The sequence below is a fragment of the Propithecus coquereli genome, unplaced genomic scaffold (assembly GCF_000956105.1).
Source record: "Propithecus coquereli isolate 6110/MARCELLA unplaced genomic scaffold, Pcoq_1.0 Scaffold235, whole genome shotgun sequence".
Taxonomy (NCBI): domain Eukaryota; kingdom Metazoa; phylum Chordata; class Mammalia; order Primates; family Indriidae; genus Propithecus; species Propithecus coquereli.
Window position 1 is genome coordinate 145894 of NW_012147897.1, and position 15942 is coordinate 161835.

General features: G+C 34.6%; 1 protein-coding gene across 1 annotated transcript; it reads left to right on the top strand.

Moving 5' to 3' along the window:
- Nucleotides 1-12065: 12065 nt before the first annotated feature.
- On the top strand, nucleotides 12066-13019 carry LOC105811339 (olfactory receptor 51G2-like). The gene has a single exon (XM_012645518.1). It carries the CDS (start codon nucleotides 12066-12068, stop codon nucleotides 13017-13019), a length of 954 nt encoding a protein of 317 aa, XP_012500972.1.
- The last annotated feature ends 2923 nt before the right edge of the window (nucleotides 13020-15942 follow it).

Consider the following 15942-nt stretch of genomic DNA (forward strand, 5'->3'; position numbering starts at 1 on the left):
TATTCTTTATTTCAATAGAGTGGAAGAAAGTGTTTTGAAATTCTCATCTAACCCAACTTGGGAATGAACAATCAAGGTTCCTTGTTAAGTTGATACACAAATGTGTGAAAACAATGAAATAAATTTAAATCATTTAAAATTTTCTCTTTTATAAAAGTGTGGCAGTTTTTGATAGTATTAATGCACTGGTTTTGATGTTTTTGTCTCTCTCAATTATTATTTATTATAAAATTCCCCTGTGAATATGAGAACACAGCTGTCTCCTGTTGCCCAATTTCATTCATTCTATTATGTAAGTATTTGTATGTATTCCAATTTATACCTTTGCTTGCAATACTCATTTCAAAGATACCATTGTAATACCATAGAAGTTTTGTTTTTTCTTGAAAAGAGATACACCACTAATACAGAATTTAGTTGATATCAGAATGCATTTATTGAGTATGTTTTATAAATGGAGGCACTGTGCAGGGCTGGGTCAACAAAAATAAAGATGTAAAACTTGCAGCACAAAACAAGGCTATGCTCTTTGACTCTTTTAGTTTACATTTAAATTTCACATGAGAATAATTGTCCCTATAATTTTTCTCTTTCATGAGTCCAGATTTATGTCTTCAAGTTAACAGTGCTGTTGACTCTTACATAAATATGAAATGCTAGTTTTGTCTTTTTCCCATTTGTAATAACTCATTTTAGTTATTTCTCTAAGTCAATTTAATTTTACTTCAAGAGACTCAGGGCCAGATGTAGCTATATGATGCTCTCAACACAAATTATCCCCTCATTTGCTGAATTTCAAGGTAAACACAATGCACATTAGTTTGAAATGATACAAATTGCACATATGAGGGTTATCTGGAAAGTATCCAGCCATTGATAATATAACAACCACATACTACAAGGTTGGATACTTTCTGGACAGCCCTAATATTTGTAAAATTGGATGTTACCCTCCCAGATTATCTTTATCAAAAATTAATTATTTGAAAATCTCACTTCTCTGATAATCTAACCATTTTCTTAGTTTCTTTACTGGGTAATCCAGAACTGCAAAAAATCTGTAATCACTGAGAAGCATCGTTGCCATCAGTTTAGCTCTCAGATCTTTTTTGAATCTTCATAGACAGGAACCCTATATTGACTCTCAAGACTGATCCAATTATTTTTTCTCAGTTCTTACCTTTCCTCCCATTCAGCCTCACCTCCTTAATCCCAACATCTCCATTACCATCCCATCACAAACATCACACACATGCACACACACTCACAGACACATAAAATTCTTAATTGAAAAATATATTTAGTCAAATGTTTACCATATTTTCTAACTGATTTTGCTGTGTTTTTAAAAATCACCACACATCTGTGTGACTAAGTTTGCCGGTCATCTGGCTAGTGATTTATATCTTCATCATTAGTTCTCATTTTCAACTCTCCATACCTTCACAAAGATGTTTACTTTTCACCCACGTTTGATGATTGCCATTTTTCAAGGTGGTAAATGCTCACAGAATTTGCTCTTTCTTCAGTTTGTGCAAAATTCTTTTTGGAGACATCGCATTGTTCCAATTGAAAATGAGCCATGTTTCTGTTTTCATCACTTCGACCTCTTTACAAACTTCATACCAGTCATTAGAAACTAAACTTTGGAATTCTATAAAATAATTTTAAATGCTACACCATGTCTTTTATACTTTCCTATGCTCACTACCTGCTTCTTTGAGATTGTTTCCTGCCCTCATGTTTAATATTCAACTCTCAGCCCAAGCATAATCTCTATGGAACAACTGCTCATGTCCTTCAACAGAAGTTGGTATTCCTTCTTTTGGTTCAGTCTCAATGAAAGGTTCACTACTTAATAAACACAATCCACTGGAAATTAATGAAACAATTCGAGTTTAATTTTTCTTGAGTTCATTAAATATCAAAATTGCCCAAATTATTGCAAATGCAATCTACTTGCCCTGTTCCCAGGTATATACTTGCAGGAGGAATGGAGGACTAGGATTAGGAAAACTAAGAAACAAATCTAGGAGTAATGCGAAGATTCCTAGCGTCTTGCTGTTTAAGCTTCATCTGTTTTATTAATATTACTGCTTTGTTGACCAGAGCAAGGATACATATCTACCTTATTTGAAGATCTGAAGAAATTCACCATTGATGAGGAAAGAAAAGAAAGGGAAAATACCTCCTTGATCAAGAGGAAATCAATACTACCTTTTAACACTCCTCATGTCCCATGTTGAATTCCATATAAAATATCAATCTCCTTTTCAGGATGCCTACTCAGAGCTGACACTCAATTAGAGCTAACCCCTTATATACAATTACATGTTCAATTCCCCATACTCCCTTTGGATCTTACCTAAATCTTTCTCTCTAATTCTCATAGGCGCCTGTGGAAACACACACTCACAAGTTTAATTTTCTTACTTTCTTATATAAGTCTAGTATGTACTTCCTCATGGTAATGTGGTATTCCATACAGATAAAGAAATCCATTTCCAGAGACAAATAGAGAACACAAACAGTATAAGCACTTGGTCAAGAGCTATGATATAATCCTCCTTAGGTAAGAAGAGTGGATGAAATCCTTTCTACAGGCCAAAAATTTTAACCAATCACCAATCAGAATAAAGTGTTAAAAGATAATTTCAAGACGCAATAAAAGCAATCACATATAAAGCCAGAATAATTTTTAATTAACTAGTTATTAGATGGGAATTTACATAATACATTAATAATTTGGATACATGATTATATATTGTATAAAGAAAACAACAGAAATATCTATAGGAAAAACAGAATAATATAAATTAATATTAATGCTATATATGTCATCTTGAAAAGGAGAGAATTGATAGATATAATTTATTTTAAATATTAAATTTATTTTTAATTAAAATGTTTTCTGTAATTATTGACATAATATTAGTAGAATTATAAATATTCTTTCTTAATTTATATGCAAATGTGATATACGTATGATTTCATATATAAATATGTGTTTACACACATATAATAGATGTTATAGGATATGTATCATTTTGAAAACTAGTTTCTCTTCAAAATATTTTTAAGTTTATTTCCGTATAAGCGCTTAGTTATAATTTGTGGTGTAATAATTACACTATATTGTATTTTTAGGATGTATACAATACATTCATCCTGTGCATTTATACTACTTTAGTTTTTCACTGTGGACAATCCTATCAGCATATATACTCACTTTTTGAGAGTTTGCATGCATACTTGTACTAGTGAACATGTAAAATCCATTTATTAGGTAATTATTAATTATTATTTTATTCTGTTCTCTGACATCACATTCCTACTTTTATTTTCTGATAAATACATTTCACTTTTGCCAGTAACACCAATAATTATTGCCCCTATGGAGATAAAAATGCAATCCACAGTGCCATCACACAATGACCAAGAGAATAACTGCTACTTTTACATTTATTTAGGGAACAAGTATGGATTTTTGGTCTATTTCAAAGGTGTGAATTAATATGTATGCTTATAATTTTTAGATCTATCTCTAGTAAAATCTTTGTTCTATCTCCACATGGAAAAATTAAAATGATTTCATGCTCCAAGAATATATAAAGTCCTTATGTCCTGTAATGTCTGATGTTATGTGTAGAAAGGAGGAAATAAAGAGCCTTTATTCTCTTTCCTGCAGTTGCGGCATTTGGGGGATGCAGGTTGATTATGCAACTGCTAAAATAACAACAATGAGCAACATTCTTTTATTTTGATTTTATGCTAGGTATTGTTTTAGAAGATATATGTGTGTGTGTGTGTGTGTGTGTATACATGTATATATCATGTCATTTAATTCTTTCAAAAACCTTGTAAGGTATATAATATTTTATGCCCATTAATTGCCTTAAGGAAAGATTGGTCATCATTCATATAAAAAGATGATATGCCTGATAAAAATAATAAACTGCATTGGTTTTATAATATGGTCTAAGCACTGTGCTCAATACTTTATTCTTATTGACCTAACATCAGATGTGAAAGTCTTTTGTAGGCTCTTTCACATCATTGTTTTCCTCGTTTGACTGGTCATTTCTAATGAACAATCACAGCCTCTTTCTGGTACTCCAGAAACATGGTGTTTGGGATACTATTGTGGTCTTTTGGGAAGCTCAAGACCACTTAATCAGTGAAAATTATTATTCCTGTAATTAATTTAATATGAAGACTTTCATAAAGAAGCTGCCTTTTTACTTTCTCCAGTAATGTACTTAAACAGAAAAAGAAATAGATGTGGAGGTACTCCTTGCTTTGCACAGTGCTGTACAAACTTAATATTGTGTATATGTGAACCATTTGCTCATTTTATACAGTTACTATATACATGTATTTCAGTTAAACCAGAAATGTGCAAAGAAAGCACTTACATAGCATCATTCTAACTCAGGAGACAGTGTCCACTCATCTTCCACATATTATGTTTCTATCTCTGTTCCCTGCAGCTTACCCTGCTTTTTTCTTCCATTTGTTTCTTATAGCTTGTGCTTTTATACTGATTCTTTCCTTCCATTTGCCTTTATTTCCTTTCCTACTCAAATTGAATCATATTACTGGAGAAAGGAAAAAGGCAGCTTATAGATAAGAGTAACAAAAGAAACGAGTTGCAAATGTATGTAAGAATTAAATAAGTTAATGAATTAAGTTTACTCTGTGTATGATATTATACTAAAGAAGGAATCAAATATTAACACAAACCATAAATATTCTTTATATCAAGGATTTCATACCCTTATGAGGACCCTGAAACATGGACACAAATAACCACCCTTCAAAGCAGACTAGCGTGGGAATTATGGGAAATATTCAATCACGTGTGCATAAGCACATTAAGAAGACACTACTTTTTACTAGGAGGAATGGGGCAAAAATTCACGCAGGTGTTGTCATTTGATAATTTTATCAGCAAAACTATAGGCTTCAAGAAAGAAATATTGAAAAGACCAAGCAAGACAAGTAAAAAGCTTATATTAGGAATGTAAATCACGGTACATATCAAGTCATCTAGTATATTAGTGGCTTACAGACATGAGAACTATCACTGGACAAGTTGTGACTTGAAGATCCAGAAATTTGAAAATAAAACAACAACTTAATATTTAGTTCTCTTTACTAAAACTTGATTTATTATTCAAAATATTTATTACATTTGTAATATTCACCAACGTTTTAAGGAGAATATAATATGATCAAAATATAAGCTTTTTCTTTTCAGAGAACTCAATGCTAATGGACTATATGCTTATTTTTCATTCTTTTTTCCCAATTATACACAAATACAATTCCTAATTATATATTTCATATTGTTATTTTTCAATAAATCTTAAATTCTGTGATGGCCATGAGTATGTTTTCAGCATCTAGTATTAATCAAAGTATACACCTAAACTATTGACATAGTTTCGCTGTCTTAATGGTGGCTTGTTTATGCCAGCAGCAAAGAATCCTGGAATGTGAGTGGCAATGAAATCATGAAAGGCCTTTTCCACAGCTTGTTGAGAACTGAATAGTTTTCTTGCAAGAAGTGATCCAAAGCCTAGAAGAAGTGGTAGTCAGTTGGCATAAGTTCTGGTGAATATGGTGGATGACAGAGGATTTCCAAGACTAGCCTCTGTAGTTTGAGCAGTGTTGTCTTGCAAGAGGATTGGCCTGTCTCTAGTGACCAATCTCAGCTGCTTAATTGCAAGCATCCTCATCATTTCATCCAATTGGTTGCAGTAGACATCTGTTGTAATCGATTAACCAGATTTCATGAAGCTGCAGTGACAATACCAGCACTGGACCACCAAACAGGCACCATTAGCTTTTTTGATGAATATTCTGTTTTGGACTGTGTTTCAGCACTTCATCTTTATCTAATTATTGTGGCAAATGCTTGAGATTGTCAAAAAGAATCCATTTTTCATCACATGTGACAATACGACATAGAAATGGTTCGCCTTTATGTCGTGAAAGCAAAGAAAGGCAAGCTTCAATATGGTTTCTCTTCTGATGCTTGTTTAATTCATAAGGTACCCATCTATCCATCTTCTTTACCTTGCTGATTTGTTTCAAATGGTCCAATGTTATTGAAAAAGTAACACCAAACCTTGCTGCTAATTCACGTGTAGGTTGAGATGGATTCACATCTACTACAGCTTTCAGCTCATCATAATCCACCTTGGTCTCAGGTCACTCACATGGCTCATTTTCAAAATTAAAATCACCAGACTGGAGCTTCTCAAAGCATTGATATGTTGTGTGTACATTAGCCACATACTTCCCAAACACTTCATTGATATTTCGAGCTGTCTGTGCTACATTGGTTCCACCACAGAACTCATATTTGAAAATAACATAAATTTTTGATGTCTCCATGGTTTCACAAACATTGCTGTAAAAAAACTTTGAAAGATAATCACAAGCCAACTGTGAATTTGAAAGAATGAGGATGTGCCTTCACAAAGAAATAAAACAAGAAGCGTCAAAGTGAAATGTCAGAGATATCAACTGTCAAACTTAGTATTTAAGGAAATTGGACATTTCATACTTAATAACCTAATAGAATAGATTTTTGTTGAGTAAATATGGTTTAAAAGGCAGCAATGTTGATTGAAGAAGAGGAAAATAGATAGCTGGAGTGCTTCTAGGAAGTTGTTGCAACAGACCAGAGCAGAACCACAAACATGAACTTAGCGGTGAAAATACAATGGAGAAGTGTGCATATATAAATAAACAATATATATATACATAAATACATAAATAAATAAAATAGCGAATCTTGTGTAAATTAATAGAGAATGAATAAAAAGTAATAAATTAAGACATACTATCTGGAAAAAATAGTGATGCCATTTTTAATATAAGACATATATTAATAAATGTAGGATTTAGAGAAAGTAAATGTAATCTTTTTGAAGTGGTTAGTATATCACATTAATCTATGTCTACGGAAGAACTAAGAGAATAAATCTGGCAGGATATCTTAAACCTGCATAGCACATTGGAATTTAGAACTGGACTAGGTATTAGGCTGTATCTAGGCTATCGCTTCAGTTCTGCCCCCAACCACGACCTTAGTTGAGGCATTTCACCACTCTGAATTCTCTCTTCATGCAAGTTTAAGCAAAACTCATATCTACATTCTCTTGCACATACCTAGATGTAAATTTTAATCCTGGACCTGGAGCTCAAAGAAACAAAAAGCAAAAAAAAATCTACATCTATATCATCTATCTATCTATTTCTCTCTATATGGAGAGAGAGAGAGTGCTGTATTTTTCAGTTGTATTCTAAATCATTCTTTAGATATAAAATAGAAGAATGAAGAGAAGTGTTATGGGCATTAAATTTTTGTAAATAGTAGTTGTATGTTCAATACACAGTCTGGTTGATAACAATGACAGCTTTAAATCATCTGGACTTTTTAATTCAAAGGATACATTCTAGTACCATATAATCTATATGGTTAAACTGAATTTTTTTTAGTATTTACCTTGAGCTGTGTCCTGGGTTAATGACTTTATGTAATTTAATCCTTACAAAATAAAATTTGTTTCCCATAGAGGTTGTACTAGTTTGCAGTCCCACCAGCAGTGTATGAGTGTTCCTATCACTCCACATCCTCGCCAACATTTATTGTATTGGGACTTTTCGATAAATGTCATTCTCACTGGAGATAAGTGATAACTCATTGTGGTTTTGATTTGTGTTTCCCTTAGAGATGTTTAACATTTTTTATATGTTCATTGGCCATTAGTCTATCTTCTTTTGAAAAGTTTCTCTCTTAAAGTTGCAATTGGCATGTGCTTGTTTATAGGGTGCTATGTATCCTGAAAGATTTAGGAGCCAACTAAGAATTTCCTTGAAAACAATCTATTAGTAACACCGTTAGAAGAGGCAAAAGGCCTTTGTGGTTGTGGGAATCTGGCCTATGAAAAACATTATGACATAGGGTTGTGAAATCACAGCTATCTGTTTGGGAAAGGATGACAGTGCAATGATACATGACTCGGTTCCCAGGCCTCACTCTCCTCTTGGAGTAATGAGTTTGGGGGTCCTTTACAGAACCAAGGTAAGGAGTGAGCCAATACCACCTTCGTTTTTTTTGTTGTTGTTGTTTGTTGTTGTTGTTGTTTTAATACTGGGACAGGAGACTTTTTTTTTTTTAAATACTCAGAAGATATAAGAGCAGGAAAAAGTTATAACCAACAACTTTATAGGAAGAAAAGAGGAAAACACCAAGACTTTTAAGGAGGCCATACTAACTCAACCTAAAATAAAGGGCCTTGTACCTCTCAAAAAATCTACAGCACTACAGTCTTGTGAAACAATAAAGTAATAAAGGAAATTTGTAGCAATAGTTATAAAAGAAATAGTTTCCAACCCCCAGCTTCTCAAAAAGAAAGTAGAGAATGATATTTCAAAATGACTCACCTAAAAAATGACCCAAACTATTAATAGGTATCAAGACCAATTGCTTCTAAAGAAAAGCTTATCACATGTTTGTGATGGACAGTAGAGATAAAACTGGCTTCATTCTTGAATATATGATTAATTATAAGGACTCTGAAGTATAGAGGAAAGCAAGTTTTGAGTCACCTTGGTTCCAAGTAATTTGTTTTTGTGTTATCTCATGTGAAGCATATTGAAAGCTCTATCTCCTGAGAATATTTTGATAACTTCCCTCTGGTTCACCTCCCCTCTACAAATCATTATTTGTTGCAATAAATAACTCAGGAAAGGCAGATCCCTCTATCAGAGGTTTGTGGCATCTCATAAGGATCCATCCACTCCCTGCCTGCACCAAGGAAGGTGAGACTGAGAGTAGAACTGTACTGCTGACTTAACTTGTCAACCCTTTCAGAAGGCTGAGGTTTCATGGTGAGAAGATCACACAGTAAGAAAAAATAACTGTTCAATTATTTCCACTAAAGTAACAGAGAAGGGACATTATATTTAGTAGATACTTAATTGATGTTTTCTTTATATTCGGAATGAAAAATCATAGAACCTCATAGTCCTCAGAGAGGGAAGAGAAAGGAGAGTTTGGAAAAGGTAAGAATACAGAAGCCTAAGTAAGGAGCCAAGAATAGTATTGAAGGAACTAATGTTTAAGTCACGGGGAGTCACAGTACATAAGTGAGAGATTAAGGTGTTTTTTTCATGTCTGGGGAAAGACTGGAAAAATGTACATCTTAAAAGGATTGAGGGGGAAGTAGCAGGTGAGCCATACTTAATTGGAGCAGTTAAATGTCTTTTGGATCTGCAGGAACACTCTATGGAATATCTTTCTGGCTAGGATAGTAAGCCACCATACAAATAAATGAAAATCCAGGACAAAGATAACTGAAAATTGAGTCATTTGACAAATGCTAGAATGAATATTCTCTATAGGATAATATAACTCTCTTCCTATGCTTGCAAGTTTAATGACATTTACTCATCAATTCTAAATAAGCCTCCATATTTAACATGACCCGCAAAACTATTGTACATTAAAATTTAAAAGGGATCCTGGATGATGTGGTAAGTTTTATGTTTTTGCTAGGCATTAGCAAGCATAGGCTGCAATAGAAATCTCTAAACTATTAATTTATTTGTTTAAACAAAATTTAACTATATACTTCTGTGTCCAAACACAGCTGGGCTACCTTTACTGGCATATGAGAAGGGTGCATTGCCAATCTTAAAGTCAGTTAAAGTCAAATTGGTTAAGGGATACTCATGTATAAAAGAGTTGGAAGCTAATTTGAAATCACATATGGTAAATGTCTAATATAGAAACAAAGCAATACATTTGGTCAAGATTGAATGGTTGGAGGAATTCTTATGATATAAAATAGTCATGGAATTATGTTTACAGAATGTTGCATATAAACTGGCTTTTAGTAAATGGATTTAATTACTGTTGGTTGAGATGAAGCATGACCACCCATGAAAATATGATCAGAAATTATACACAAAGTTTGATATGGGAATGAATAAGTTATACCTGGTGGAATGAAACATCCAATTTGACTAGCTTAGAGAGTGAGTACAAAAAAATTAAATTAGTTGAAACAGAATACATTCTCACTGAAAAGAACCAGGGATATAGGCCCAAGAAATATTAGAAAATGAAGCAACTAACAATACAGGTTTAAGTATATATCTGAGTTTTACACGAGTCGTTACAGTGGTGTTGATTATGGTCTTGATGCTGGTGGTAATGGTAGTGATTGGGTCAGTCTTTTGTCCCAACCCTTTCTGCCTTTAGCTCTATTCCTGAGAAGAATCCTTCATTAACTTCTGTTCAATTTTTCCTCTGGTGTTTCTTCCTTTTGTTTATATTTTTAAATAACGTGATTCTATAAAAAGACATTGTGTTTGGATTTCATGGTCTTTTAGATAAGAGTTTCATTCATTTATATTATGTTCCTTCCTATACTGTCCCCCATATCTAAATGTACTCGATTCAGTTATTTTCTGTTTCTACATGGCAGTCTGCAAATTTAAACAAAACATTGAAATCTAAACATATTCAGCCAAGAATAGATATTATCCCCTTCTTACCTTCTTTGTAGAAGATATTGACACCATTTCCTCGCATCATGCTTTTTTTTATAGATTTACTAAGATATTTATTGTTTCCTAATATATTATATGTACATATTAGAGATATTTCAAATTTCTTCAAGTAATCATTTGTTGATGTTTGTTTTTATTTTAGCATCAGCTGAGAAGTAATAGCAATACCCACTTTAATGATTTTATTTCTCTCATATTTTGATAAATATCCTCCTTTGAAATAAATCAACATAGCATTTAAAAAGAAAACATCAAACAATGTTGAAATACATTGTAGAATGAATTGTATCCCATGAAGTTAACAAGAATGACTTGGGGTATTTGTGGGTTATTGAATATTTTATGCTTTATTTCTATAAGTAGAAATACTAGGAAAAATGCATGTTTCCAGATGCCTATTTATAAGTATGACGTTGATGAGAAAGGAAGTGCAGGAACGTCTTTCAAAGCTTCTCCAAAGATTACTGAAAACAAAAGTATATGAAAACGTACTTAAATAAAAGTGCCAGGAAAGAAAAAGCATCCTAGGAGTGAAATTTTTCTAGGCACTTGGATAAAAGATAAAATTATGTCCTTATTTTTATTTTCACTTGATCAATGATTGTGTGTTTGAGCACAAAGGTAATTCTACTTGCTCCTACCATTTTTTTTGGAAAAAAGGGTCTGTCTCTGTTGCCTAGGCTACAGTGCAATCAGATCATAGTTCACTGTAGCCTTGAACTCCTGGCTCAAACAATACTCTGGCCTTAGCCGCCTCCCTAGTAGCCAGAACTGTAGGCATGCACCACCATGCCTCATTAATTTTTCTATTTTTTGTAGAAATGAGGTCTTGCTATGTTGCTCAAGCTGGTCTCAAACTTCTGGCCTCGAGTGATCCTCCCACCTCTGTCTCTTACTGCACCCAGCCAACTCTTTCATTTTTTCTTTTTTTTGAGACAGAGTCTCACTGTGTTACCCTGGCTAGAGTGCCGTGATGTCATCCTAGCTCACAGCAACCTCAAACTCCTGGGCGCAAGCAATCCTTCTGCCTCAGCCTCCCGAGTAGCTGGGACTACAGGCATGCGCTACCGTGCCCGACTAATTTTTTCTATATATTTTTAGTTGTCCAGCTAATTTCTTTATATTTTTAGTAGAGACAGTGTCTCGCTTTCGCTCAGGCTGGTTTCGAACTACTGAGCTCAAACAATCCGCCCTTCTCGGCCTCCCAGAGTGCTAGGATTATAGGCATGAGCCACCATGCCTGGCCCCAACTCTTTCATTTTAATAGCAATTATCTATTGACCTAACTCCAGATTCAGATAGGTTTGGAAAACTTCTAAGGGTCAATACCTTCATTTATATTTGCTGAGCATTAATGCTGCCACAGAGAAGTTAGAGTCATTATCTCTTCCTGTCTTACAATTTATGGATTTTTTTCCTCCCATTAATAACATTTGGAAGCTGATCTGGGTTGGATTTCAAGAAATATCCTGATGGAGCTTATGAACCATAGCTGGTCTCAGCCCCCAACTCTTCTTCTAACAGGCATCCCTGGCCTGGAGCCTGCACAAGTCTGGATCTCTGTCCCACTGTGTGCCATGTACCTTGTCGCCCTTCTAGGAAACTGCACCATCCTCTTTGTTATCAAAACCACCCCCAGCCTTCACGAGCCTCAGTACATCTTCCTGTCCATGCTGGCAGCTACAGATTTGGGTCTGTCTTTATCAACTCTGCCTACAGTACTCAATGTCTTCCTCCTGAATCTCAGGAAGATCGAGTTCCACTCTTGCCTGACACAGATGTTCTTCATCCACACCTTCTCATCCATGGAGTCAGCCATCCTGCTGGCCATGGCCTTTGACCGTTTTGTAGCCATTTGCAACCCGCTGCACTACACTGTCATCTTAACTTCCCCTCGGATTGTTCAGATGGGGCTTGCAGCTATGGGTAGAGGAGTGGCGTCGATGGTACCCTTGCCAATCCTGCTCAAGCGACTGCCCTTCTGCAAAGGTGTCACCCTATCCCACTGTTACTGCTACCACCCTGATGTGATGAAGCTGGCCTGTGGCCCTGTCAGAGTCAACATCATCTATGGGTTGTCCCTTGTCATCTGCTCCTTTGGAATTGACTCTATGTTCATTGTCATTTCATACATCTTGATCTTGAAAACAGTGCTGGGTATTGCCTCAAAACATGGTCAGCTGAAGACACTTAATACTTGTATTTCCCACATCTTCACTGTCTTCATCTTTTATGTGCCTCTCATTGTGCTGGCACTTATTCATCGGTTTGGCAAATTCACATCTCCTCTTCTCCATGTCACCATGGCCAATCTATTCCTCTTCTTGACTCCTGTCCTTAACCCCTTAGTTTATAGCCTCAAAACCAAACAGATAAGGGCAGCTGTACATAAGGCAATGAAGGGCAGGGGACACTTGCTCAACTAGTCAAATGTGGCCTGAGTGAAAACGATACCATGACTCTTCCCCTTTCATTTGTCTGCTTCTCTCTGGGGAATATGTCATCACTGCAAGGTATGGTTTTGTGAGACTTGAGATATTTTCTTCTTATCTGCCAATAAGCTTATGGTATTGTTGGTTATTTTCTTAGTGATACATTGCCAAATGTGTCACTTTACTACTTGTAAAATAAGAGTGTAAGTGGAGATTAGTGTAGAATATATGTATTTTTGGTTTCTTTATTAGAGAAACACGTGGACTATGTAAATTGAAAGACTATAGAAACAAAGCATTTAATATGCATTTTCTGGAAAACTACAATTAATCCAGGATTAGCCAACACAAAGAAAAATAATTATCTAGTTTTATACATCTTAAATTATGCTTCCAGTGAATCATCTACTAACACAAGGGAAACATTTGAAAATTAGAAAAGGCCTACAAACATTTTTTAGTATTCATTAGGTATTAGAAATTGAAAATTAATCATTAAATGAAACTTGATTTTTCCATTGAAAGTTGATCTATCACTCAATGCACAAATGTGTAAACAATCGTGTGTGTATGTATATATGTGTGTATAGCACTGTATATATGTTTATATATATAGTTACACAATGGAATATTAATCAGCCATGCAATGAAATTAAATACTGATACATACTACAACATAGATGATGCTCCAAAACATTATACTGTGTGAAGGAAACCAGACACAAAAGGCCACATATTATATGATTATGTTTGTACGAAATATTCAGAGTAGGTAAATCCATAGAAACAGAAAGTTGTTTGATGGTTTCTAGAACATAGTGGGAGGTGGGAATGATAAGTAATTGCTTAATGGGTCTGAGGTTTTATTTTTGATTGATAAATACATTTTGTTACTAGATAGAGGTGAAAGTTTATATTAATACAATATCACGAATGTATTAAATTCCGCCAAATTGTTTCAACTTAAAGTGGTTAAATTTATCATCTGTGAACTTCACTTCAATAAAAAAGAGGTTGTGAAATGCTACATATTGAATGAGAATAAAGAAACATGAAAACTAAATTGAAATATCTGATTCTAGGATGAATCTTGATTAGAAGAAAAGAGATCTTTAAAAATATTGATTCAGTTGACAAAACTGGTTTACAGATAAAAGGTTAGATTTAAAATGGTTTGTGATTATGTAAAAGGATATCTTTTTATTAGGAAAAACATGCTGAAGTATTTAGGAGTAAATGCCATTATGTATGAACCTACACTGACATGGATAGGAAAAAAATTGTGTTCAGAGGAGGGTGGGAAGAAAGAGGAGAGAGAGTGAGAATGAGAGAGAATTCACAAGAGAGTGCGCCCTAGTGCATGAAGACAAATGTTAAAACAAGGGGAGCAAAATCTTAACAATAGGTGAATCATAGTAAAGACTGTATGGGTGCTCTGTGTACTATGCTTATTCTTGTGATTTTTCTGTAACTTTTAAATCATTTCCAAAGAAATCCCAAAATTCCATGCACCCGTGATTCGGCTTAATAAATACAGCATTATAATGCAGTTGAAACACCTGCTCATTCCTATTCTTCCCAGAGATAAACATTATTCTGAATTTGGTGTTTATTAGTCCTAAACATTTCTTTATACTTTGACTGCCTATTTATATATACATAAGCAATGTATCTACATAAATAACTCTCCCAAGTATAAAATTGATTGAGAAAAGAAAGGTATATAATGATCATATAGTATGATGAATTCATGTGATGTTTAAAACCATGCAAACCCTAGCTTCCAGGTGCCTTTCCCAGGATACCATATCTGTATTTCCTCGGCAAAGCCAGGCCAAGGCATCTCCATCTGATGGCCAGGGAATACACATTGGGAAGCAGAGTGCTCCCTCCTCACTGATTGAAGAGGGAGTATGGTTTGTAGAGGGAATGCTTATTTCCTAGTGGATGTTCAGGTAGATAGTCTGAGGATAGACTAAGAGGAGACATAATAGCACATGCTGTGGTATGGAGAGGGAGAAAATGGACATGTGAAAAGAAAGGACTGTATATTTATATAAGGAAATATGGATAAGGTAATCCTGATTTAGTCAACAGTCCACAAAGGGAAGTGCTTTTCCCTCTTTTCTCATTGACTAAGATGTAAATTCTGTAGAGGATGTTAGAAAAGGCATAAAGGCCTGGATAAAGGGACTGTGAGAAAGGTGGAAATCTGGCAGTCCTGCAAACAGGACTTGGGATATGAATGCTTATCAGCCAGCTACACGCAGCAGGCTTTGGAATGCATGGGAGTGTAACTGATGTTGGGTCCCTGCCCTTTTATTTATAGCCTTAAGAAGTCACAAGGAATCACAAGATAAATATAGATATGTTGCATATCACTAACTAGATTTCTTTAGAATAATGTGTTTACTGGCACCAGAGATTTTTATCTATATGCTCCTTCCAAACATTCTATCTGTATGTTCTTTGCTTTGATCTTCTATACCTTTCTCTGCAATAAATACAAAAGTTTGGGGAGAGGTACAGGAGCTCTTTGAAAGGAAAAGAGTCTCTCCTCCTCCTTCAGCCTGAGATTGTGGTCTGGAGCATTCTTCGTTGCGCCATGACACTCGTAGAGATGCTGGACAATCTCACCAAATTTCACAACAGTGGGAATTTCTTTTCTCTTGTTCATAAATGTATTTCTAGTGTCTGTTTGCATAAGGGCTTGGAAAATAAATAGGAGGTGGAAATAAATAAACATGTTGCCTGAATTTAACAAATTCCATCATGTCTGCCAAACTATTATCTTTTTCCTTTCCTTTTTTCTAACTTTCTTATTTTTTCTTTTTTTTTATTTCAGGGTATTGTGAGGGTACAGATATTATAGTTACACTTTATGTCTTTGCCTCACCCAAGTGCGAGTTAAAGGCAT